The sequence below is a fragment of the Danio aesculapii genome, chromosome 12 (assembly GCF_903798145.1).
Source record: "Danio aesculapii chromosome 12, fDanAes4.1, whole genome shotgun sequence".
Taxonomy (NCBI): domain Eukaryota; kingdom Metazoa; phylum Chordata; class Actinopteri; order Cypriniformes; family Danionidae; genus Danio; species Danio aesculapii.
The window spans coordinates 491,960-517,040 of NC_079446.1; the positions used below are offsets into that span (position 1 = coordinate 491,960).

At 33.3% G+C, this 25,081-nt stretch overlaps 1 protein-coding gene across 1 annotated transcript; it reads left to right on the forward strand.

Moving 5' to 3' along the window:
* The first annotated feature begins 8,338 nt into the window (after nucleotides 1-8,338).
* Nucleotides 8,339-24,278, forward strand: gsg1l2b (gsg1-like 2b). The gene is made up of 5 exons (XM_056469633.1): nucleotides 8,339-8,653; nucleotides 10,066-10,113; nucleotides 12,801-12,953; nucleotides 21,357-21,468; nucleotides 21,652-24,278. Exons 1-5 carry the CDS (start codon nucleotides 8,356-8,358, stop codon nucleotides 21,950-21,952), a joined length of 912 nt encoding a protein of 303 aa, XP_056325608.1. The 5' UTR covers nucleotides 8,339-8,355; the 3' UTR covers nucleotides 21,953-24,278.
* Nucleotides 24,279-25,081: the final 803 nt, after the last annotated feature.

Genomic DNA, 25,081 nt, shown 5'->3' on the forward strand with positions numbered 1-25,081 from the left:
ATATAATATTATACTGTCTATATATTATATAATGGTATATTGTCTATATATTATATAATATTATATTGTCTATATATTATATAATATACTGGCTATATATTATATAATATTATACTGGATATATATTATATAATATTATACTGGATATATATTATATAATATTATACTGGCTATATATTATATAATATTATACTGGCTATATATTATATAATATTATACTGGCTATATATTATATAATATTATACTGGCTATACATTATATAATATTATATTGTCTATATATTACATAATATTATATTGTCTATATATTATCTAATATTATACTGTCTATATATTATATAATATTATACTGGCTATATATTATATAATATTATATTGTCTATATATTAAATAGTATTATACTGTCTATATATTATATAATCTTATATTGTCTATATATTATATAATATTATATTGTGTATACAGTATATTATATAATATTATACTGTCTATATATTATATAATATTATACTGTCTATATATTATATAATGTTATATTGTCTATATATTATATAATATTATACTGTCTATATATTATATGATATTATACTGGCTATATATTATATAATATTATACTGGCTATATATTATATGATATTATACTGTCTATATATTATATAATATTATACTGTCTATATATTATATGATATTATACTGTCTATATATTATATAATATTATATTGTCTATATGTTATATAATATTATACTGGCTATATATTATATAATATTATACTGTCTATATGTTATATGATATTATACTGTCTATATATTATATAATATTATATTGTCTATATATTATCTAATATTATATTGTCTATATGTTATATAATATTATACTGTCTATATATTATATAATATTATACTGTCTATATATTATATGATATTATATTGTCTATATGTTATCTAATATTATATTGTCTATATGTTATATAAAATTATATTGTCTATATATTATCTAATATTATACTGTCTATATATTATATAACATTATATTGTCTATATATTATATAATATTATACTGTCTATATATTATCTAATATTATACTGTCTATATATTATATAATGTTATATTGTCTATATATTATATAATATTATATTGTCTATATATTATATAATATTATACTGGCTATATATTATATAATATTATACTGGCTATATATTATATAATATTATACTGGCTATATATTATATAATATTATACTGTCTATATATTATATAATATTATACTGGCTATATATTATATGATATTATACTGTCTATATATTATATAATATTATACTTTCTATATATTATATGATATTATACTGTCTATATATTATATAATATTATACTGTCTATATGTTATATGATATTATACTGTCTATATATTATATAATATTATATTGTCTATATATTATCTAATATTATATTGTCTATTTGTTATATAATATTATACTGTCTATATATTATATAATATTATACTGTCTATATATTATATGATATTATACTGTCTATATGTTATCTAATATTATATTGTCTATATGTTATATAAAATTACATTGTCTATATATTATCTAATATTATACTGTCTATATATTATATAACATTATATTGTCTATATATTATATAATATTATACTGTCTATATATTATCTAATATTATACTGTCTATATATTATATAATGTTATATTGTCTATATATTATCTAATATTATATTGTCTATATATTATATAATATTATATTGTCTATATATTATCTAATATTATATTGTCTATATATTATATAATATTATACTGTCTATATATTATATAATATTATATTGTCTATATATTATATAATGTTATATTGTCTATATATTATCTAATATTATATTGTCTAGATATTACATAATATTATATTGTCTATATATTATATAATATTATATTGTCTATATATTATATATTATATTGTCTATATATTATATAATATTATATTGTCTATATATTATATAATATTATATTGTCTATATATTATATATTATATTGTCTATATATTATATAATATTATATTGTCTATATATTATATAATGTTATATTGTCTATATATTATATAATATTATATTGTCTAGATATTACATAATATTATATTGTCTATATATTATATAATATTATATTGTCTATATATTATATATTATATTGTCTATATATTATATAATATTATATTGTCTATATATTATATAATGTTATATTGTCTATATATTATATAATATTATATTGTCTATAATATATTATATTGTCTATAAATTATATAATATTATATTGTTTATATATTATATAATATTATATTGTCTATATATTATATAATATTATATTGTCTATATATTATATAATATTATATTGTCTATATATTATATAATATTATATTGTCTATATATTATATAATATTATATTGTCTATATATTATATAATGTTATATTGTCTATATATTATATAATATTATATTGTCTATAATATATTATATTGTCTATAAATTATATAATATTATATTGTTTATATATTATATAATATTATATTGTCTATATATTATATAATGTTATATTGTCTATATATTATATAATATTATATTGTCTATAATATATTATATTGTCTATAAATTATATAATATTATATTGTTTATATATTATATAATATTATATTGTCTATATATTATATAATATTATGCTGTCTTTATATAATATATAATATTATAATGTCTAATCTGTCACTTTTAATCAGTTTATAACTGAATAGTGAAGTATTAATGTCTTCATGTTGGCTGCTGTTCTGTTGCATCATGGCACACATGCATTTCCCTGTCAGTTTATTACATTCAGCGATTCGATGCACCTTGATATAGCAAGTCCTTTCTCTCCTGCTGGGATAATATCAGAGAAGTGATTGGTGAGTGTATTCAGCCACCTGTGGCCCGCTGTAATGTAAGAAAGATCCTGAATCCTCCTGAGAGCACAGCTTCATCCATGCAGACTTAACCCTTTCACCAGGACACCTATTTAGCAGAAATCACTTTAATAAGGGGTTTAAACCCATGAATGAAACACTTTGATTGACATTCTCCTTTTGTACGTGTCATCAGAGGGTGAAAGCCCCGCCCATCATCTCCATCTCATTATAAACAGCAGCCCTGAGTGAGAAGCAGCAGTCTGTCCATTAGCCATTAGAGTGTTTGAGCTGCTGAAGATAATGTCAGCATAGACTAAAAGGATAATACACACAGTGGGTAGCACGATTGCTTCACAGTCCCGGCTGGGTCAGTTGGTGTTTCTGTGTGGAGTTTGCATGTTCTCCCCGTGTTGGTGTGGGTTTCCTCCGGGTGCTCCGGTTTCCCCCACAGTCCAAACACATGCGCTATAGGGGAACTGATCAACTAAATTGGCCACTGTGTATGAGTGTGTATGGGTGTTTCCCAGTACTGGGTTGCAGCTGGAAGGACATCCGCTGTGTAAGACATATGCTGGAATAGTTGGCGGTTCATTCTGCTGTGGAGACCCCTGATGAATAAAGGGACTAAGCTGAAGGAAAATGAATGAATGAATGTCTACGTAACAAGTGCACACACACACACAAACACACACACACACACGCACACACACACACACACACACACACACACACACACACACTCATAAATCATATTCAGATCAGTAACCTGAAGTGGTTTGGTCTCCATGACAGCACACAGTGACTCTGCATCTCCTTGTGTTGTTGTCACTGTAACTCGGCCGTCCTGCAGGATTGATCAGTGGTGTGTTTATTATAATGAGCTGCTGTGATGATGATGATAATAACGAGGAGCTCCAGAGTCTCCATTATTGTCAAAGTTAACGAGTAAATAATGCACTTCTGCCTTCAGGGGACTCGCTTAACACACACACTGCAATTACACTGCGTGTGCTTCTGATGGAAACTCACTGAGGAGAGGCTCTGTGAGTGTGTGTGTGTGTGTGTGTGTGTGTGTGTGTGTGTGTGTGTGTGTGTGTGTGTGTGTGTGTGTGTGTGTGTGTGCGTGTGTGTGTGTGTGTGCATATATGTGTTTGTGTCCAATTGTATGTGCAAGTGAGTTTGTGTGTATGTGTGAAAAAGAGGGAGAGTGTGTGTATGTGTTTGTGTGTTTGTGTGTGTGTTTGTGTGTGTGGTGGACAATTAAAGACAGTGTGTGCTGTAACTGATGGTGTAAATAGTATCTCTGTCTGGATTCCCACCAGCACTGAAGCAGACTGTAAGAGGCTTTTCTCTTCTCTTCTCTTCTTTTTGAAGACTAGCGGGAAACTAGTTTCTGTTTTCCTCCAGAAATCTGTCATCAACTTTCTCACTCCTCAGAGATGTTTACTTGCTATGAAAACACACACACACACACACACACACACACATGGCAAACGCTGGAAAACACTGACACATAATTCAGCCTAAACTGACTCTTCAACCAGAACTGAAAACTCTGTCTATATGTTTTATTACCAAATCATTCATTCATTCATTCATTCATTCATTCATTCATTCATTCATTCATTCATTCATTCATTCATTCATTCATTCATTCAATCAATCATTCATTCATTCATTCATTCATTCAATCAATTATTCATTCATTCAATCATTCATCCATTCATTCAATTATTCATTCATTCATTCATTCAATCATTAATTAATTCAATTATTCATTCATTCGATCATTCATTCATTCAATTATTCATTTATTCAATCATTCATTCATTCGATCATTCATTCATTTGATCTGTTATTCATTCATTCAATTATTCATTTATTCAATCATTCATTCAATCATTCATTAATTCAATTATTCATTCATTCGATCATTCATTCATTCAATTATTCATTTATTCAATCATTCATTCATTCGATCATTCATTCATTTGATCTGTTATTCATTCATTCAATTATTCATTTATTCAATCATTCGATCATTCATTCATTCATTCATTCATTCATTCATTCATTCAATTATTCATTCATTTATTCAATCATTCATTCATTCATTTATTCATTCATTCAATTATTCATTCATTTATTCATTCAATTAGTAATTCAATCATTGATTAATTAATTTATTCATTCATTCAATTATTCGTTCATTCAATTAATCATTCATTCAATTATTCAATTATTCATTCATTCAAACTTTTGAATTGTTTGTGTTTGTGTGTGCGTGCGTGCGTGCGTGTGTGTGTGTGTGTGATTTCCCGAGGGTCAGGTAAAGCAGTAATCTAACAGCGCACTGGTCTCTGTGATGTTCTACGGGCCTCAGATTTATCAGTCTAATGATATTGAATCTCTCTCTCTCACACACACACACACAAGCTTCAGTATCAGCTGCAGGTCAGGAGAGAAACTGCCTGCAGATCCACATTCATAAATCAGCAGAGCTCAAACTGATCTGAGAACAGCACACAGATGTGAGTCTTCACTTCTTATGCACTCAGGGAGTGTGATATTCATGAAATAACTGTCAGTTGAAATAACGCACAGACACTTCCATCACAGCTTATTTATTTATTGTAATGTAAAATTTAAATAATTTGTTTTAAATCTTTATGTTGTAAACTTTTAATAGAATATAATTATTTTACTGTCTTAACTTTCACAATAGTGTTAAAATACAGTTTATAGATATATAGTGTACATATATAGTGTAGATATATACTGTAGATATATACTGTAGATATATAGTGTAGATATATACTGTAGATATATAGTGTAGATATGTACAGTAGCTATATAGTGTAGATATATATTGTAGATATATATACAGTAGATATATACCGTAGATATGTACAGTAAATATATACTGTTGCTATATACTGTAGATTTAAATTGTAGAAATATAGTGTAGATATATACTGTTGCTATATACTGTTGCTATATAATGTAAATATACACTGTAGATATATGGTGTAGATATAAATTTTATTTATATATATATATATATATATATATATATATATATATATATATATATATATATATATATATATATATATATATATATATATAGTGTATATTCTGTAGATATATACTGTAGATATATAGTGTGGATATATACCATAGATATATACCATAGATATATACTGTTGCTATATACTGTAGATATAGACTGTAGATATATAGTGTAGATATATACAGTAGATATATACTGTCGCTATATACTGTAGATATATAGTGAAGATATATACGGCTGCTATATACTGTTGCTATATAATCTAAATATACACTGTAGATATATAGTGTAAATATATAGTGTAGATATATACTGTAACTATATACTGTAGCTATTTAGTGTAAAAATATATTGTAGTTTTATACTGTAGATATGTAGTGTAGATATATACTGTTGATATATATGAAAATGTATACTGTAAATATAGTGTTTATATATAGTGGAAATATATAGTGTAGATATGTAGTGTAGATATATACTGAAGCTATATACTGTCTATATATATATATATATATATATATATATATATATATATATATATATATATATATATATATATATGTAGATGTATACTGTAAATATAGTGTTGATATATAGTGTAAATATATAGAGTAGATTTAAAGGGTTGCTATATAATGTACTGTAACTATATAGTGTAGATATATAGTGTAGATATAATCTGTAGCTATATAGTGTAGATATACTGTAAATATAAACTAGCTATATAGTGTGAAAATATACTGTAGTTTTATACTGTAGATATGTAGTGTAGATATATACTGTAGCTATATTCTGTTGATATATATGTAGATGTATATTGTAAATATAGTGTTGATATATTGTGTAGATATATACAGTAGCTATATACTGTAGATATAAAGTATTAATATATTTTGTAGTTATATACTTTAGATATATATACTGTAGATATATACTGTAGATCTGGCGCTGTGTGTTTTTCTGCCCTTGAGTGGAGCACTGTTTCTTTAATTCTCCAGAGACTCTCTGATTCTGGTCAGTAATATCGATCAACGAGCTTCATATCCACACACACACACACACACACACGCACACACACACACACACATAAACCAGACGCAAATGAAGTGCGTCCTTCCAGAGCGACTGACCTGTGATAAAGCACTGTCCACCATTTGACCCGCCTGAAAACTGCAACTCACAAACTCTCAGAGCAATCAGACACAGCGGACTGATAACACACACACACACACACACACACCTTGGATTTCACACATACTGTATATATAAAATGTCATATTTGTCAAAATATTGCAAAAATCACTGTTTACATTTTTTCAACCAATAGAATTACGGATTATAGACACACAGACAACATGCAAACTCCACACAGAAACGCCAACTGGCCCAGCCGGGACTCAAACCAGCAACCTTCTTGCTGTTTGAATGCAGATTTGGATTTGCAAGCTGAGACTGCATATCTCACAGATGCAATGTCAGACACAATGCACTCAATGGAGCTAGTGACGTCACTATGAGGGGAGGGGTTGGGGGTGGATTTGGTTGTGGGTATTAAAAGCATTGCATGCAGCTCAGCTTGCAACTGCACCGAAATGAACACAACAAGCCAAGTTTTGACCACTGGCGAGCCTGTGTTAAAAGTAGTGACTGTTCTGAGAGATTTGAAAATTGATATCAGGGTTCTGATCTTTAACGATCGTTAAAAAACTAATAAACCTGTTCTGTTAAAATGCACAAACATTATTGACTATATTCACTGAGAAATGGATAAATATATTGATTTACTAAAGGGGGTGTGCTCGTGCAGACCAGAGAGAGAGAGAGAGAGAAACAGAGAAGGAAACAGACACACACACATACACACACACACACACACACACACCTAGATAATTATAAATGAATTATTGTAAATATACGGATTATTATTGTTTGTTACTGTTTGATCCTAAAATGTTGATTGTTAAATGTTCAGTTTATTCTGAACGATATTTATTTGTATTTTTAGTTAATTATTATTATTATATCTTTTATTTTTTATTTATTTTATTACTACTACTACTATTTACTGTGATTACTATGTTTTTAATTATATATGTATGCTCTTTTTAATGTAAACTTTATAAATGCTCTGGCAATACATTTGTAACATTTGTCAAGCCAATAAAACAATTATCGAGTTGAATTGAAACAGAGAGAGAGAGAGAGAGAGAGAGAGAGAGAGAGAGAGAGAGAGAGAGAGAGAGAGAGAGAGAGAAACAGAGCGAGCGCGCGCAGCACCGGAGAGCAGCGTCTCCTCTCCTCAGAGCAGCGGGACTCGCGCACCGGAGAGCACCGGAGCGGCTGGGCTGATGATGGAGCGGCGGCGGAGAGCCTCCCTCGCGCTGCTGTTGAATCTGCTGGCTCTGCTCCTCGCGGTGTCCGCGCTCAGCTCCAGCTACTGGTGCGACGGAGAGCGCAAAGTGGTGAAGCCCTTCTGCACCGGCCCGGTGACCGGCAAACAGACGCACTGCATCCGGTACAACAGCTCCAACGCCAACGACAGCCGCCTGGTGCAGTACATCTGGGAGACCGGCGAGGATAAGTTTGTTCTTCGGAAGTTCCACACCGGCATCTGGTTCTCCTGCGAGCAGAACGTCGACCTCGTCGGTGAGAGCGCAGATTTCCCTTCACGACTCCTTAACTTGTTGTTGCTGTGGCTGTCGTTTTAACCCAGCATTGGGTCAAATATGGACAAACCCAAATTTCTTAAATTTTTTCAACTTATGAATTTTTTAAAAACACTGTTTAACCCAACTGTTGAATTTGACTATATTTGACCCAATGTTGGGTTAAAACAACTGAGTATTTCTTAGTCTAATATTCCAGCTTAATATCGCGCCACATCTGTCAGTTAACGATGCTTGTCAAACCTGTACATTTCTGGAAATTCAGATTTATGCATCAGCTGCAATCTAATAAACTCTAAAAAGCTGGGTTGTTTAACCCAACGTTGGGTTAAATATGGACAGACCCAAAGTTGGGCTAATATTTCAATTAATTACATTTTTATTTATATTTGACTCTATGTATGTCCACATCAGTCGATTAACACCAGAAAAAACTGTCAAGGTATCAGATTTCGGAAATTCAGATTTATTCATCAGCTGGGTTGTTTAAAACCTGCGTTGGGTTAAATATGGACAACCTAATATGGCAAATTATTTAATTAATCACATTTTGGGCTTTGTTCAGGTTGGGTTAAAACAGCCCAGCATTTTTATTCATTCATTCATTCATTTTCCTTCAGCTTAGTCCATTTATTCATCAGGGGTCACCACAGCAGAATGAACCTTCAACTATTCCAGCATATGTTTTACGCAGCGGATGCCCTTCTAGCTGCAACCCGGTCCTGGGAAACACACATACACACTCATTCACACTCATTCACTACGGCCAATTTAGTTGATCAATTCCCCTATAGCGCATGTGTTTGGACTGTGGGGGAAACCGGAGCACCAGTCCTCGCTGGAATGTGTGCTTCAGTGTGAGTGTGTGCTTCATGTCGCTCCTGTCTCTGTTGATCTAAAACTCCACATCTAGAATCCTCTTAGTCTATGCTGACATTATCTTCAGCAGCTCAAACACTCTAATGGCTAATGGACAGACGGCTGCTTCTCACTCAGGGCTGCTGATTATGCTAATGAGATGGAGACTAGTGGGCGGGGCTTTCCCCCTCTGATGACACGTTCAAAGGGAGAATGTCAATCAAAGTGTTTCATTCATCAAGTCTGATTATAATGAACACAATTAATTAGTGTTGAGCATTAGAGACTGCTGGAGATATTCACACACTGCTGACACACACACACACACACACACACACACACACACACTACTGGGGTCAAACCCTGCATAAAAGTCATTTCTGTATAATATGTGCCCTTTAAATAAGGGAAGCTCATGATAAGTGTGTGCATTCAGTGTGGTGATGAAGGGAAATGAATCAGTCTGGTGTTGATCTCTGTGTGCTGACAGTGTTTTACTCCTTCATGACTGTGTTAAACTGTTTCCTTCTGCAGGTGAAAAGTGCAGGAGCTTCATCACTGTCGCTCCTCCTCACGAGAGAGGTAAGACCTGCAATTCTACATCAGTACCAGTGTTTCCATCCGAAGATGAGAATTAGATTAATGCACAACAGAAATATCTCATTGAACATTAGTGACTAAAGCAGCGTTTCCAGTCAACGAGAAACAAGAGAGAAGAAAATCAGCACTCATTCTGCAAACATTTCAACTTTATTCTCTTAACATTTCCACTGTTCTCGAAATTTCAACTTTATTCCCAAAATATATAGACTTTAATCTCGTTACTTTAGATGTTTTGTTCATTTTTTAATGTGGCACTAAAACACACTCATAATAAACACGATTTAATATATCAGAAACTGTAAAGTTGGTTCAAAATCGATATATTTTTCAGCGTGAACATATACTAGAGGTTGTCTTTTTTATTGATTATCCTCCCTGTACAGTAGACGAGTGTAACTGATAGATGATTCATGCTGTAATTATCATTCATCATGAAGTAATGACACCATATAGTAATTCAGCTCTACCTCAGCACTGTGAATGACCGAGAGAGAGAGAGAGAGAGAGAGAGAGATAATCATCTTTATAGGGTTTTATATCCCTGCAAATGAAATACGTGCATGCATATAATCATTTTCCTGTATTATAGTAGTCATGAAGCATTATACTGAGGAATCGTGTGCTTATGAATTATGATTTGTACAGTCTGTGTAAGGGATTAATGTACAGTCGGCTCTTATATGGGTCAATGGCGTAAATAAAAAGGTTTCATACTCATTTATTTCAAATATAAGCCTTATTTATTTAAATATAAACTCTGTTTTCTGATGTAATGCATCTGTGATTAAGAAAATTGATATTTTAATAGTTTATATACTTCCAACATGCAGGGAGAAAAAATAAATAAAGCATGAAAAGTGCACAAAAACTGCATTAACCTTTTAAAAGCACTTAAATACAGCCTAAAAATGTCATTTAAATTTGATTGGGAAAAAATCACCCAATTGGGTTATGACAACCCAGCATTTTTTAGTGTTTTTTAGTGTTTTTTAACTCTTTTTTTTGCATTTTTAATGTTTTTTATTTCTGCTTGTTGGAATATAAACCTTAATAAATGTCTATTTTTTTGATGTAATGCATCTGTGATTAATAAAAGCAATATTTTAATAGTTTTTAAACTTCCAACATGCTGGAAAAAACATGACAAATGCACAAACAAAAATTGCATTAACCTTTTAAATGCAATTAAATACAGCCTAAAATTGTCATTTAAATTTAATAGAAAAAGTGGCTACTGACCAGCAAGCATTTTTTGTGTTTATCTTTTTATGCTTATAATTGTTTTATGCGTTTTTTCATATTTAGTTTGTTTTTTCTTCTTGTTGGAAGTGTAAATATAAACCGTAATAAATGTCTTTATCATCACTTTTGATGTAATGCATCTGTGATGAATAAAAACGAGATATTTTATATAAACTTCCAACATGCAGGAAAAACATGAAAAATGCACAAATAAAAACTGCATTAACCTTTTATACATTTGTCATGATTTTAATTGTTATATGCAATTAAATACAGTTAAATACAATTCTGAAGAGGAAAAACAGCACTCTTACTGTGTACTTGAATAGATATTATATAATAATGCTTTTCGTACCTAGAGTTTTTGTCTTGTTTCTAGTCTAAATAAATCATGAAGCATTCGAAATATGAAGAACTTTTGAGCAAGTAAAAAAACATTGTCTTGCTTTCAAAAATAATAAGTCAAAATTAAGCGAGTTTTTTCTTTAAAACAAAATAAATATTTCTTAAAAGCAAAAAGAAGATCATTTAAATGAAAAAACTCATTTAATTTTCAGTTTTCATTTCTGAAAATAAAACAGTATCTAGAAAATGCTTCTCGATTTAAGATATTTGGACTAGAAACAAGATAGCAACCATTTTTTGCAGTGAACTGTTAGAAATGGAACGCACAGAATTGAGTGATATTTAGGATTAATGTATGCTGCTTTCTAAAATCGATTTGGACTTGCCTTCAAGCATTTAAACCTTGGAAAGCATCCTTTAAAACCATGTAGATTTAGTTTGGTTACATTGCTAGTTTTGTGGTGAACAATTCATCTGTGCATGTCATTTAGAAAAAATCATTTGCTCTTGTCATGTTTGATTAAAATCTAAAAAAATGCACTACCTGTTTGTTTTCAGTTAAATTGCCAGATTAGGTCTGTCTGAGGTATTGGGCGTGGCTAACACACTTAACCACGCCCCTCCATCCCCAAACATAAATGGTGAGCAGGAGGAGTCTGTTAGGTTGTAATAACTCCCCAAACCCTTTTCCGCATCTTTCGGAATGAAATGCCTACTTTACTACATCCAATCAGCTCGCAGTTAAATACAACAAGCCACGCCTACTGTTTACTCATTTACTATTGCGTTTCTCTAGGAACTGCGTCACAATACGGAGAAAAAAACGGTCGCAGATTCGGGTTCATGCGGACTTTAAATCGCACATGAAATCAAAGCTGACCATATTGATTTTGGTAGCTCACATTGCAAATTTAAGGTGAACAATTCATCTGTGCATCTCATTAAAAAATGTAACTAAGTAGGTGTACATTACGTAAAACAAAATCCTTATTGTACAAATTAAGTATTTAAGATTTAAAAAGTGAGCTGTGCAACATGATTTTTTTGGTACATTCACAAGCAAACCTTGTTTTTCTCAGGTGTTTTGTGGCTCTGCATTGTGGCTGAGTGTCTGTACATCCTCCTGCTGGCCACCGGAGGGATTCTCATGTCCATTGAGGTCTGTCATTTTGGAAACGTCATCGACGGACTCAAACTGAACGCATTTGCTGCGATTTTCACAGTGTTATCAGGTAAAGTACACTCAAAAAATTACATTTGCTGCTTGCTCAAACTACTTATTTACCATCAGTTGAAACAACACAATTCTTAAGACTCCAACTCGAATGTTATCTGTCGATTGAATGGGCGTTATCAGCTGATAAATATGGGCCAGTTGGGGCCTTCTGTGCCTACTGGTAGGCTCAGAAGGCTGTTATCATCCATCCACATGGTAAATCAGCTATAGAGAACATACAAATTAACAAGAAATTATTTATATTATTTATTAAATTTCCCATTAATTGTATTTTATTAACGTCTACCCCTACTCCAACCCTAAACCCAACCGTTACAGTAACGTAAAAACAGATCTGGATCTGGAGTCTTCTCTATTAGTATAGCTGATTAACCATATGTATGGATTGTCATAAATCTGTCATAAACATGATTGTCATGAGGCCATTATAAATGTGTCATCAATATTTTTCTGATCACGTTTTCAGTGGAACAGACAGTATTTGCAATTAGATTGTCTCATCAAATACGTCATTACCTTGATATTTTAATAGCAAATTCAGCTTGTACCACTGCAATTAAGGTGAAAAATATATAATGATGATGCTGTTATGAAATTCATCACACGATTATATTGCCTCATGAGGATCATGTTTATTACAGATTTATGACAACTTATGTTGTCTTGGTAACGTCAAGTTATGTTGACAAAAACAGATTGTGATATATTTGTTTGTCAAGCTATCATAAGAAACAGTGTCATCTTTGCATTTAAAATGTCATAACTGAGCAAATGACACTTAATAACAGTTATCATAAGCATACATAAAATCTGTGCCATATCATGATTGTGATGGTTTCATGATAGCCTTATGAACAGCCCTTTAATGTCAGTGTATTCCTTGATATTCAAACCTTTTAGGTCCACAAGGACGCCACATTGTGCTTGACCGACTGATTTAAAAAATAATCAAAAACAGGTCAAGCTATTGCAATTCTACTTATTGCAGTGCTTTCAGAAACGCTAGTGTCGGCAGATTCCGATTGGCCATTGTCTTCTGTGCCGAACGCCTTTACGTTTATGCTCTATCACAGATCCCTTTTCCCTCGATACATCTAAAACATCCGGCTCAAAATCCCATTTAAGCCTCGCTGTATTGGTAAGCCAGTACTCTTGAATGTCATCCAGGCTATTTTTGACAGTTTCACAATTTAAGGGCTTATGTAGACATATGCGTCGAAATTCAATCTGCTTAAATCCTGCTCTGCTTATTTATTTATATATATATTTCAGCAATGACTATGCAGGTCTGTTGACTGTGCAAAAATGATTCTTTTTTCATCTTATAATGCATATAGTCTAGTTTCATAATCTTGTCTTACTATTAATGTTAATAAAACAATTATGATAGTGTTACAATGAACGTTATTATACAACGTTATTTATAAGAAAGATACTGTTTTTATATATTTCATTATACTAGGCAACCCTTTATTTTAAGGTCTCCTTGTTACTATGCTATAGTAATTACAATTAATTATGCATGATTACATGCAACTAACCCAAAACCTAAACCGTCTAATGATAACCATATTGTAAGTACATGTAATTGATTAATATTACTAGATAAATTAATAGTTACACTGTAACAAAGACATAATAAAATAAAGTGTAACATTATTATATTATATTATATTATATTATATTATATTATATTATATTATATTATATTATATTATATTATATTATATTATATTATATACTTAGCATGAGGGATTTGGGCTTAAAAGAATTTCATGTTTTGCAAAATGAAAAAAGAAAAACATGACACAGGTGAACATAGTCAGCCAATGAGTAACCATAGCAACAAAGCACACAATCAGAAGGAAACCAAACCAATATGAACTAAACACCGGAAGTAAACAACATATGAAATCACAAAAGTATCATAACTGTTACAAATATATGCTTTTATTATGTTACATTACAATTATCCTAATTAGTTTTTGTACACTTTTACACTTGTACATTTTTATTATTGATAACAAAATCAATACCTCATTGGTGGATGAAAAATGATCAACCATTTAAATCAAACAGCTTTGTAAAATCAGATAATGCAGGACAATAAACTGAAACAAATTGAAGGCTTAAATACATAGTTTAAATGAAGAACCAAACAAGGCACAGGTGAACGCAATCAATGAATGAGTAACCATAGTACACACAATCAGAACCTATCATAACAAACAGGAAATAAACACTGGAAGTAAACACAGAAAACACAACATATGGGAGCCCAAAAAGACCATAACAGTCACAAATATCTGCTTTTGTGTTACATTGTTTTGATTAACCTAATATCCTACACTTTGCCAATGTTTACACCACATTAATTATATTAGAGTTAGTACCTTATCAGGTAGAAGTGGATGAAAAATAATCATTCTTTTAAATACTAAACAGCTTTGAAAAAGCAAATAATGCAGGAGAATAAACTGAAACATATTAAAGACTTAAATACACAGGCTAAATGAAGAACTAAACAATGCACAGGTGAACACAATAAACCAACAAGTAACCATAGTAACAATGCACACAAGTAAGTCGTGAACACAGGAAAAACTACATATGGAAGCATAAAAAGTACACAACAGTTACAAATATCTGCTTTTATCATGTTGCATCATTAGGATTAACTAATATCTTACTTTTTGTACACTTTAAACTTGTCAGTGTTTGCATCGCAATTAATGATATCAACATCAATACCTCCTAATGAAAAAATCATCCTTTTTATTAATGATTCTACAAAGAAGCATAACAGCTTTGTAAATTCAGACAATGTAGGACAATAAACTGAAACAAACTGAAGGCTTAAACACAATGAAGAACCAAACAAGACACAGGTGAACATAATCAACCAATGAATAACCATAGTACACAAAGCACACAATCTGAAAACCAAACAAACAGGAACTACACACTAGAAGTAAACGCAAAAACACAACATATTGGAGCACATACCAGTTACAAACATCTGCTTTTAGTCTATTACGGTATTATGATTGACCTAATATCTTACTTTTTGTTCACTTTAATTTGTCAGTGTTTGCATCAATTTTAATGAAATCAAAACGAATACCTCCTAGATAAAAAAAAATATCATTTTTATTATTGATCTCAAAAGAAGCATAACAGATTTGTAAATTTAGAGAATGTAGGGCAATAAACTGAAACAAACTGAAGGCTTAAATACAATGATGAACCAAACAAGGCACAGGTGAACATAATCAACCAATGAGTAACCATAGTAACAAAGCACACAATCAGAAAACTAAACAAACTGGAACTACACACTGGAAGTAAACACAAAAACACAACATATTGGTGCACGAAAAGAGCATAACAGTTACAAACATCTGCTAATTATAATTATGATTAACCCAATATTCTTTTGCTGTTTACATCACAATAAACAATATCAACATGAATTCCGCCCACATCATGGATAGTGCAATAGACATTTCTGAGTTCAAATAAGGCTATGACTGGCCTTAACATCCATCAGACTCTTCATCTCTCAGACTGAGATTGCCGGCAGAGCTTTTGTGGTCACGTTAGAGTTTCATTATTGCATAAAGACTGACGGATGAACTTCTGGCCCGCTGTCATCCCTTTTTTGAGCTTCACTTCTTCATGAGAGAGCGGGATCATGAACGGCGTGCATCATGGGAAACGAGCTACAACCTCAATTAGCTCCTGTCTACATTTGACACATTCACTCCACAGCGTTCGCAACACTCGCCGCATTTAGATTCAATGGAGCATTAAATACTTGATGTATAGAGGAAAAGTTGTGCGTTTAATGCGCTTCGGCACTTAGTTAATTATGTTTTGTGACCCTTCACTTGATTTGAGTCATGTTTTAGAGCTGTTGGAGAACATTGTAGTAAACTGTATTACCCTCAGAGCACAGAAGTCTGGAAGAAGTGAGAATGCTTCTAATGATTATTGGTCAACGTGAGAGATCTGAAGTTGTTAATTGATTGTACTATATATACTTTAATTGAACCCTTCTGTTTGCTTATTTTTAATGCGACCCTGTTTAGAATTCGTACAGAACAATAACAGGACAGGAGAAAAAATACATCTCAGCACATCCAATCTAGTCTGTGCATACATTTCGTCTCTGTTCTTCAGTGTTTATAATCATATCCTATGGTGATCATGGAAGTAATGGAGATTGGTGTTGTGCTAATTTTGTGTATGCGCAGTAGTGAACTGGAAATGGCGTGTTTTAAATGTAATTAGAGCTTAAGAAACAACAGTAATGGAGCAGGTCACTTCAGATTTGGTTGCTGATTTCATTTGCTGTTATATCTGGTTTCTGGAATCGTTTCTCAGACTCTGAACACAAGGTGAGCTACTGAGCAAACTGACCATGATGGAAAAAACATCTACACACGTTCATTTTACACACAAAATGCAGCCGGACATTACCATTGCATGTATTTGCAGTTTCCCAAGTATGTAGCCATGGCCTGATCTCATGAGGAAACGTAACTATTTTACATTTTACTATTTACTATTTTGGATAATTCATATGAATTCATACGAATTAAGTAATATGGAAATGTACGATTTCTAAAAGGAGTCGTCGTACTAAGCCCAACCGTCATTGGGGGATGAGCGAATCATACTAAATTAAATGAATAAGATCGTTTAAATTCATACAAATTAGCCACTAAATTAAAAAGTTACGAATTGCTGTGAGATAGCATTGGTAGCCCTGTGCACGTATCCCCAATGAGCCTGTGTTACAACAAGCACATGTAGACTGCTGAGTGTGAGTGTTTAATGCCCATTTATGCACCGTGTCATATCACTCAGCTCTTATTGTCAGTGAAAGAACAGCAATAATCTTCAGTGAAGTCATCAGTTTATGTGGAGGGCAGCACTGTGGCCGCACAGCAAGAAGGCTGGTTTGAGTCCCGGCTTGGTCAGTTGGTGTTTCTGTGTGGAGTCTGAGTTTGCATGTTCTCCTCATGTTGGTGTGGGTTTCCTCCGGGTGCTCCGGTTTCCCCCATAGTCCAAACACATGCGCTATAGGGGAATTGATTAGCTAAACTGGCCATAGTGTATGAGTGTGTGTGTGAATGACAGTGTATGGGTGTTTCCCAGTACTGGGTTGCAGCTGAAAGGGTATCCGCTGTGTAAAACATATGCTGGAATAGTTGGCAGTTCATTCCGCTGTGGCGACCTCTGATAAAACAGGGACTAAGCCGAAGGAAAATGACTGAATGAATGTTTATGTGGAGGCTGATGTTAATTTCTGCCTGTTTTCATATGCGTTAAAGCTTTTTGTGCCTTTTGTTGAGTATAATTATAATTTAGCCCATATTTCATCCACAGCACAACTCAGGAGTCAACTAGGTTCCTCTGGATGATTAAAGATATCTCACTCACTCCTTCTAGATAAAATAAACCTCTCCAACACTTGAGTTCAGAAGATTATTAATAAGGAATCTACACAGTTTGTTGCTTCTGAGTACATCACGGAGTGTGTGTGTGTGTGCGTGCATGTGTGTGTGTGTGTGTGTGTGTGTGTGTGTGTGTGTGTTCTCTTTAGTATATTCTCAATTGTGTTCAACAGCAGAAAGAAACTCTAACAGGTTTGGAGGAGTAAATAAAGGCAGAATTGTCATTTTTGCGTGAACTGACCCTTTAACATTCAGACACAGGATTTAAATGAAGATTCTGAAGACTCCTTCAGACGCTCCTGATCTCCTGGCAGTGGTTGTGCCCATGTGTTGGTGTGCTGCACTTCAGTATGCAGGCTCAGTGAGCTGTAAATAATGTGTAATTTACCTCCGTCCTTCGCTATTCCGGCTGAGGTGACTTTGAGTGTCCGGTGTTGATAATGTCCGTCTGGCTGAAGCCTTTCCACTGCTGTACTGCACTAATGACACCATTAAGAAGACCCAGACCAGCACATTCATTTACACAGAGTGTGTGTTAGACAGTGTGTGCTTGACATTAGTGTCTTAGTGTGTGTGTTTGACATTAGTGTGTTAGACAGTGTGTGTTTGACTTTAGTGTGTTAGACAGTGTGTTTGATATTAGTGTGTCTTAGACAGTGTGTGTGTGTTAGACCGACACTGAGACTGAAAACAGCCTGAAAAACAAGAGGACAAACTGATGATTACTGCCTCACTAATACTGACTTATCTATCTATCTATCTATCTATCTATCTATCTATCTATCTATCTATCTATCTATCTATCTATCTATCTATCTATCTATCTATCTATCTATCTATCTATCTATCTATCTATCTATCTATCTATCTATCTATCTATCTATCTATCTATCTATCTATCTATCTATCTATCTATAAATGAATGTATCTTCCATCCATCCATCTGTCTATCTATGCATCCGTTCGTCTGTCCCTCCATCATCAAGCCATCTATCTATGCATCCACCCGTCCATCCATTCAACCATCCATCCATTAGTCTATCTATGCATTCATCTATCCATCATCCATCCATCTGTCCATGCATCCATTCATCAATCCGTCCATCCATTTATCCAACTATCCAACCATCTATACATCATCATCTCTCTCTCTCTCTCTCTCTCTCTCTCTCTCTCTCTCTCTCTCTCTCTCTCTCTCTCTCTCTCTCTCTCTCTCTCTCTCTCTCTCTCTCTGCGTGTGTTTAGTGCCTGTATAATGATGTATAATCAGTCTTTATCTTCCTTCTGGATGACTTTGAGATGCTCTTCACAGTATACCAACGTCACTTCTTTAATGATCAGGTTTGGTTATTTCAGCTTCACACACAACACTCGCTGCATAAAAATGAAGCCAAATCTGCTTAGACACTCATTTTCGGCAGATTTGGGTGCGCCGTCGTGACAATACACCTATTTATTATCTCGACAAGCTTCAAGCTGTATTCTGTACAACAAGCCTGAGGATGCTGCAGAAGTTTTGCTGCTTTTTAATGTTCAAATGCGGCAAAATGTTTATTTGTTTTTATTTATATAAAGTTTTTTTAAGTAATAACTATATGGTCAAACTTCACAGTGTCCTTTCATTTGCACATTAAAGTAACTGCTTTAATAACATGAACAATTAATAATGTTCATTTCAGCATTTACTATTTTATTTGATTCATTGATTGTCAATTAAAACAGCCAACATAAAATAATAATGCCGGTGCAGTGGCTCAGTGGTTAGCTTTGTGTCTTCACAGCAAGAAGGTCCCAACCAGTGCTAACCACTGTGCCACCATGCCACCCAAAACGAATTGCTTGTTAAGTTTCTGTAAGTCAATGCATTAACTAATGAGTTAAATCAAATAAGACCTTATTTTGAGTTGCTGCTAATCTTTTTATATTAATTAAATATTTTTAACATTATTTTTTTAAATATGCTGAAACTAGACTGCGCCTGTCAATGTGGAGCATTTTCAATAAATAATAATTTAGTTAATTAATAAGATCTGCAGGATATTCTTGTGTTGTATTATTAATTATTTTTCAAGTGTTCATTTTATTTCAGCTTTATTTAATGCTGTGTGTTCTCCATCTGCTGTGGTTCTCTGCTGTCCTCTGCTGGCCAGAAACTGAACTCAATTCCATTTAACTCATCTCAAACTTGCTTTATTGGCATGACAAATGTTACAGATATATTCCCAAAGCATTTATGTAATGTTTACATGAAACAGAACATCATATGTGACCCTGGATCACAAAATCTGTCAAATGTTGCACATTTAAAATTATGGATTTTTCTTTTATGCCAAAAATAAGTTCTATAAACTAATTTCGAGAGGATCATATGCTATGATTGATCGCGGCTGGTCCCTCAGGTGAATCCAGGCCTTTAATAAACAGCCAAGTTTGTCTTCCATTATCTTTTGAGGAATCCCCCCATCTCCCCCTTTTCTCCTTTACCAGGGGGAGCTCTCGAGACCTACCTGATCTCAGACACTCTTCTATGCTATACGACCAGGCGGGAGCCCTGGGCTCAAGTATCTCCAAGCTCAGGGTTCTCTCCTGGGACAGCATGCCAAACCTGCAACTAGTATTAAGTAATAACCAAGTGTGAACTCTGTAATGAGAACATAAGTAAAGATCATGTTTAATAATGAGGTTTTGTAAATTTCCCACTGTAAGTATATCTAAATGTAAGTTTTGAGTAGTAATTTGCATTGATAAGAACTACATTAAACATTATTTAATCAAAATTTGACAGAAGAGATCAACCCCTAATGCAAAATACATCTGTAACTTAACAGAAGCCAAGTGTGTACAGTGTGTGCCTAAAGCAGTAATAATAATAATGATAATAATAGCAATAATAATGGCTTAATGTGTGTAAGAGTGTTTTCTGTGCTGTTTTGTAGGGCTTCTGGGAATGGTGGCACACATGATGTTCACCACTGCCTTCCAGCTGACCGTCAGTCTGGGCCCCGAGGATTGGAAACCGCAGCATTGGGACTACAGCTGGTCTTACATGTGCGTTCATTCATTTATCTGCTCATATCTGTGTTTATTGGGAGGTGCATTATGGGGAAGTTTGATTGACTGATCAATCAATAGAAACAATACACTGTTATTTTACATTTTTGGGTGAACTGCCCCTTTAAGGAACATCCTAAAGCGTGAATTCTGAATTCTGATTCGTGTTTTCTCCTGCAGTTTGGCCTGGAGTTCGTTCACGGCCTGCATGGCGTCCTCCGTCACCACCATCAACAGATACACTAAAACCATCCTGGAGTTCAAGCACAAGCGCAGGAACATGGAGAAGAACCTGAAGATCAAGCAGAAGCTGCTGGACCTGGAGTCTCCGGAGCAGGTGTGGGACATGTTCATCAGCTCCGTGCCCAGCTCCGCCGAGGAGTTCCTGGATCTGTCAGCTTCGGCACGCAAGCTGTCAGCCGGATCTGTCTTTCTGGACCTCAACGAGCTGCCGAGTCCACAGGGAGAGGAGTACTGCTAAAGAAGACCACCAGAAGATCCCTCCTGCTTTTATAGAGGCAGTTCATGCAGAAATCAACATTTACTCAGCCTTTGCTCATCATTAAGTGGTTTCAAGCCTCTCAGTTTAGTCGCTTTATTTTCTTTTTGAACACAAAAGAAGATTCAGTGTTGTGCAAAAGTTTGTGAACCCCCTGCAGAATCACCAAAAATGTCAATAATTTCACAAGGAGAGGAGTACTGCTGAAGAAGACCACGCAGAGCTCCATTCCTGCTATTAAAGGGGCAGTTCATACTAAAATGAATTTTTATTCACCGTTTACTCATCATTAAGTGAAGAACAATGTTGTGCAAAAGTTAGTGAACCCCTTGCAGAATCACTGTGTGATTACGTTTGACAAAATAAGAGAGATCGTACTAAATGCATGTTATTTTTTACTGTCCTGAGAAAGATACTCTTTGTTTATAGTCCACAACACTTAAATATGGCAGAAATTATTAAAATACCCCATGCTAAAGTTTGCAGAATCACTAAAAATATCGATAGTTTCACAGGGAGAGGAGTACTGCTGAAGAAGACTGCACAGATCTTCATTCCTTTAAAGGGACAGTTCACACAGAATTCAACATTTACTCAACATTACCTCAAGTGGTTTCAACCCTGAATTGGGTTTCTTTTTTTTCTATTTGAACACAAAACAATGTACAGTGCCATGCAAAAGTTTGTGAACCCCCTGCAGAATCACTCAGAATGTGATTAATTTTGACAAAATAAGAAAGATCATTTTAAATGTAAGCTATTGTTTTAAATTCAGCACTGTATTGAGTAAGATATTGTAGGTTAATAGACCCCAAGACAAAAATAATAGCAGAAATTATTAAAATAACCTCGTGCAAAGGTTTGCAGAAGCACTGAAAATGTGAACGCATTAATTTCTTTCGGCTTAGTCCCTTTATTCATCAAGGGTCGCCACAGCGGAATGAACCACCAACTTATCCCAGCATATGTTTTACACAGCGGATGTCCCTCCAGCCGCATCCCATCTCTGGGAAACATCCATACACACATCCATACACACATACACATACACTATGGCCAATTTAGCTTAGCCAATTTCCCTATAGCGCATGTTATTGGACTGTGGGGGAAACCGGAGCACCCGGAGGAAACCCACACCAACACGGGGAGAACATGCAAACTCCACACAGAAACACACACTGACCCAGCTGGGACTTGAACCAGTGACCTTTTTGCTGTAAGGCCAAAGTGCTAACCACTGAGCCACAATGCCGCCCGAAAATGTGAATAACATTAATTATATATTTTTATAATTTAGTACTGTCCTAACATAATTTACACAAAACATGTTTACATAAAGTTCACACGATTTTAATTATTAAAATAACCTTGTGCAGAGTCTGTAAAAATGTCAACACATTTGAAAAAATAACCGCAAGACATAACAGAACTAGCTGAAATTATGAAACTAACCCCGCTCAAAAGTTTGTGAACCCCCTGCAGAATCACTGAAAATGTCAATAATTTCACAGGGAGAGGAGAACTGCTGAGGAAGAGAGCTTCATACCTGCTTTTAAAGGGGCAGTTCACACTAAAATCAACATTTACTCAAGACTCTGAGTTTAGTCTCTTTTTTTTCTTTTTGAACACAAAACAAGATACAGTGTTGTGCAAAAGTTCAGAATTATTGAAAAGGAGATTAATTTTGACAAAATAAGCGAGATCACACTAAATGCATGTTTTTTTTTATTAGTACTGTCCTGAATAGATATTTTATGTTTATAGTCCACGAGGCATAAAAAAACTAGCTGAAATTATAAAACTAACCCATGCAAAAGTTTGTGAACCCCCTGCAGGATCACTGAAAATGTCAATAGTTTCACAGGGAGAGTAGTACTGCTGAAGAAGAGAGAGAGAGAGAGAGAGAGAGAGAGAGAGAGAGAGAGAGAGAGAGAGAGAGAGAGAGAGAGCACCTTTTGTGGTCAAAAACATTTGTCAAAATTCGTTTGGAGCCACTTTAAAAGCATTGAAATCACATTAGAAACATGCTTCAATATTCACATTTCTTCCTCAGGTTTTCTGTTTTCCAGAACAAGTGTATAAACATTCTAAAATCAAGATACTTTTGATGGAGAATCAAAATTACTGAAGATATTAATAATTAAAATGCATCAGAATGACACATATCTGCCAAGAATGTCACTTAAGAATGTTTATATATTGTGTTGGAAAATAAGACAAGACAATCCTGAGGCAGAACTTTATTTATTGTTTTGTTTTATTTATTTATTTATTTATTTATTTATTTATTTATTTATTTATTTATTTATTTATTCGGGTTTTTGCCATATATTTTGGGATCTGTCCATTGATTTAGTAGAAATATGCTGTATTTTTAAAGAAAACTGTCTGCTGTACCCACTGTGTGTTATTATTATTATTATTATTATTATTATTATTATTATTATACCAACTCAATACGAGGGTTTTTTCTATGTATGTGTTGTAATGAGACACAGATAATTACATTGCTGAGTGCCTTTGTTTGTGATATTGACCTCTTTAACTGTAGCATGCTAAAGTCCAGAACATTTCATTTTTCATCATTTAAAATAACCATAAAAATCTCTACAGAGCAAATAATGCAGGCAATGGCATTTTACTTTGTTAACCTATCAATTCTAAAGCATACATTTAAAAACAGAGAGTTCATTTGTCTTTAATAGTAGGAAAGTGCATAATCGTTTAGCGTTGAGTAGAATGCACAGACGTCTCTGTGAGCTCCTGATTAGTGAAACTAGCATGAAGATGTTTGGGATTAAAGTAAACCGTAAAGGCTTGTGTTGTTCTGTTCAAGCTGGACAAATGTGGTCAAGTTACTTGAATTCTTTATCTCTTTAGCTTGTGTGTATTTTGAATTTGTTTGAACACATAAGAATCTCCGTCTCCTTGACTGATCCGTTCGTTTATGGACTGTATGTACTGCCAAAATGACCTGTTTACATTTTATGTGCAGTAATGAATGAAACAACATATACTCATTTTCTATGACAAGCAGCAAACTGACTAATTCCTTGTAAAGTCATTGTGTTAAATGCATGTCCACTTATTTCAGATTTAATTTCATTCATG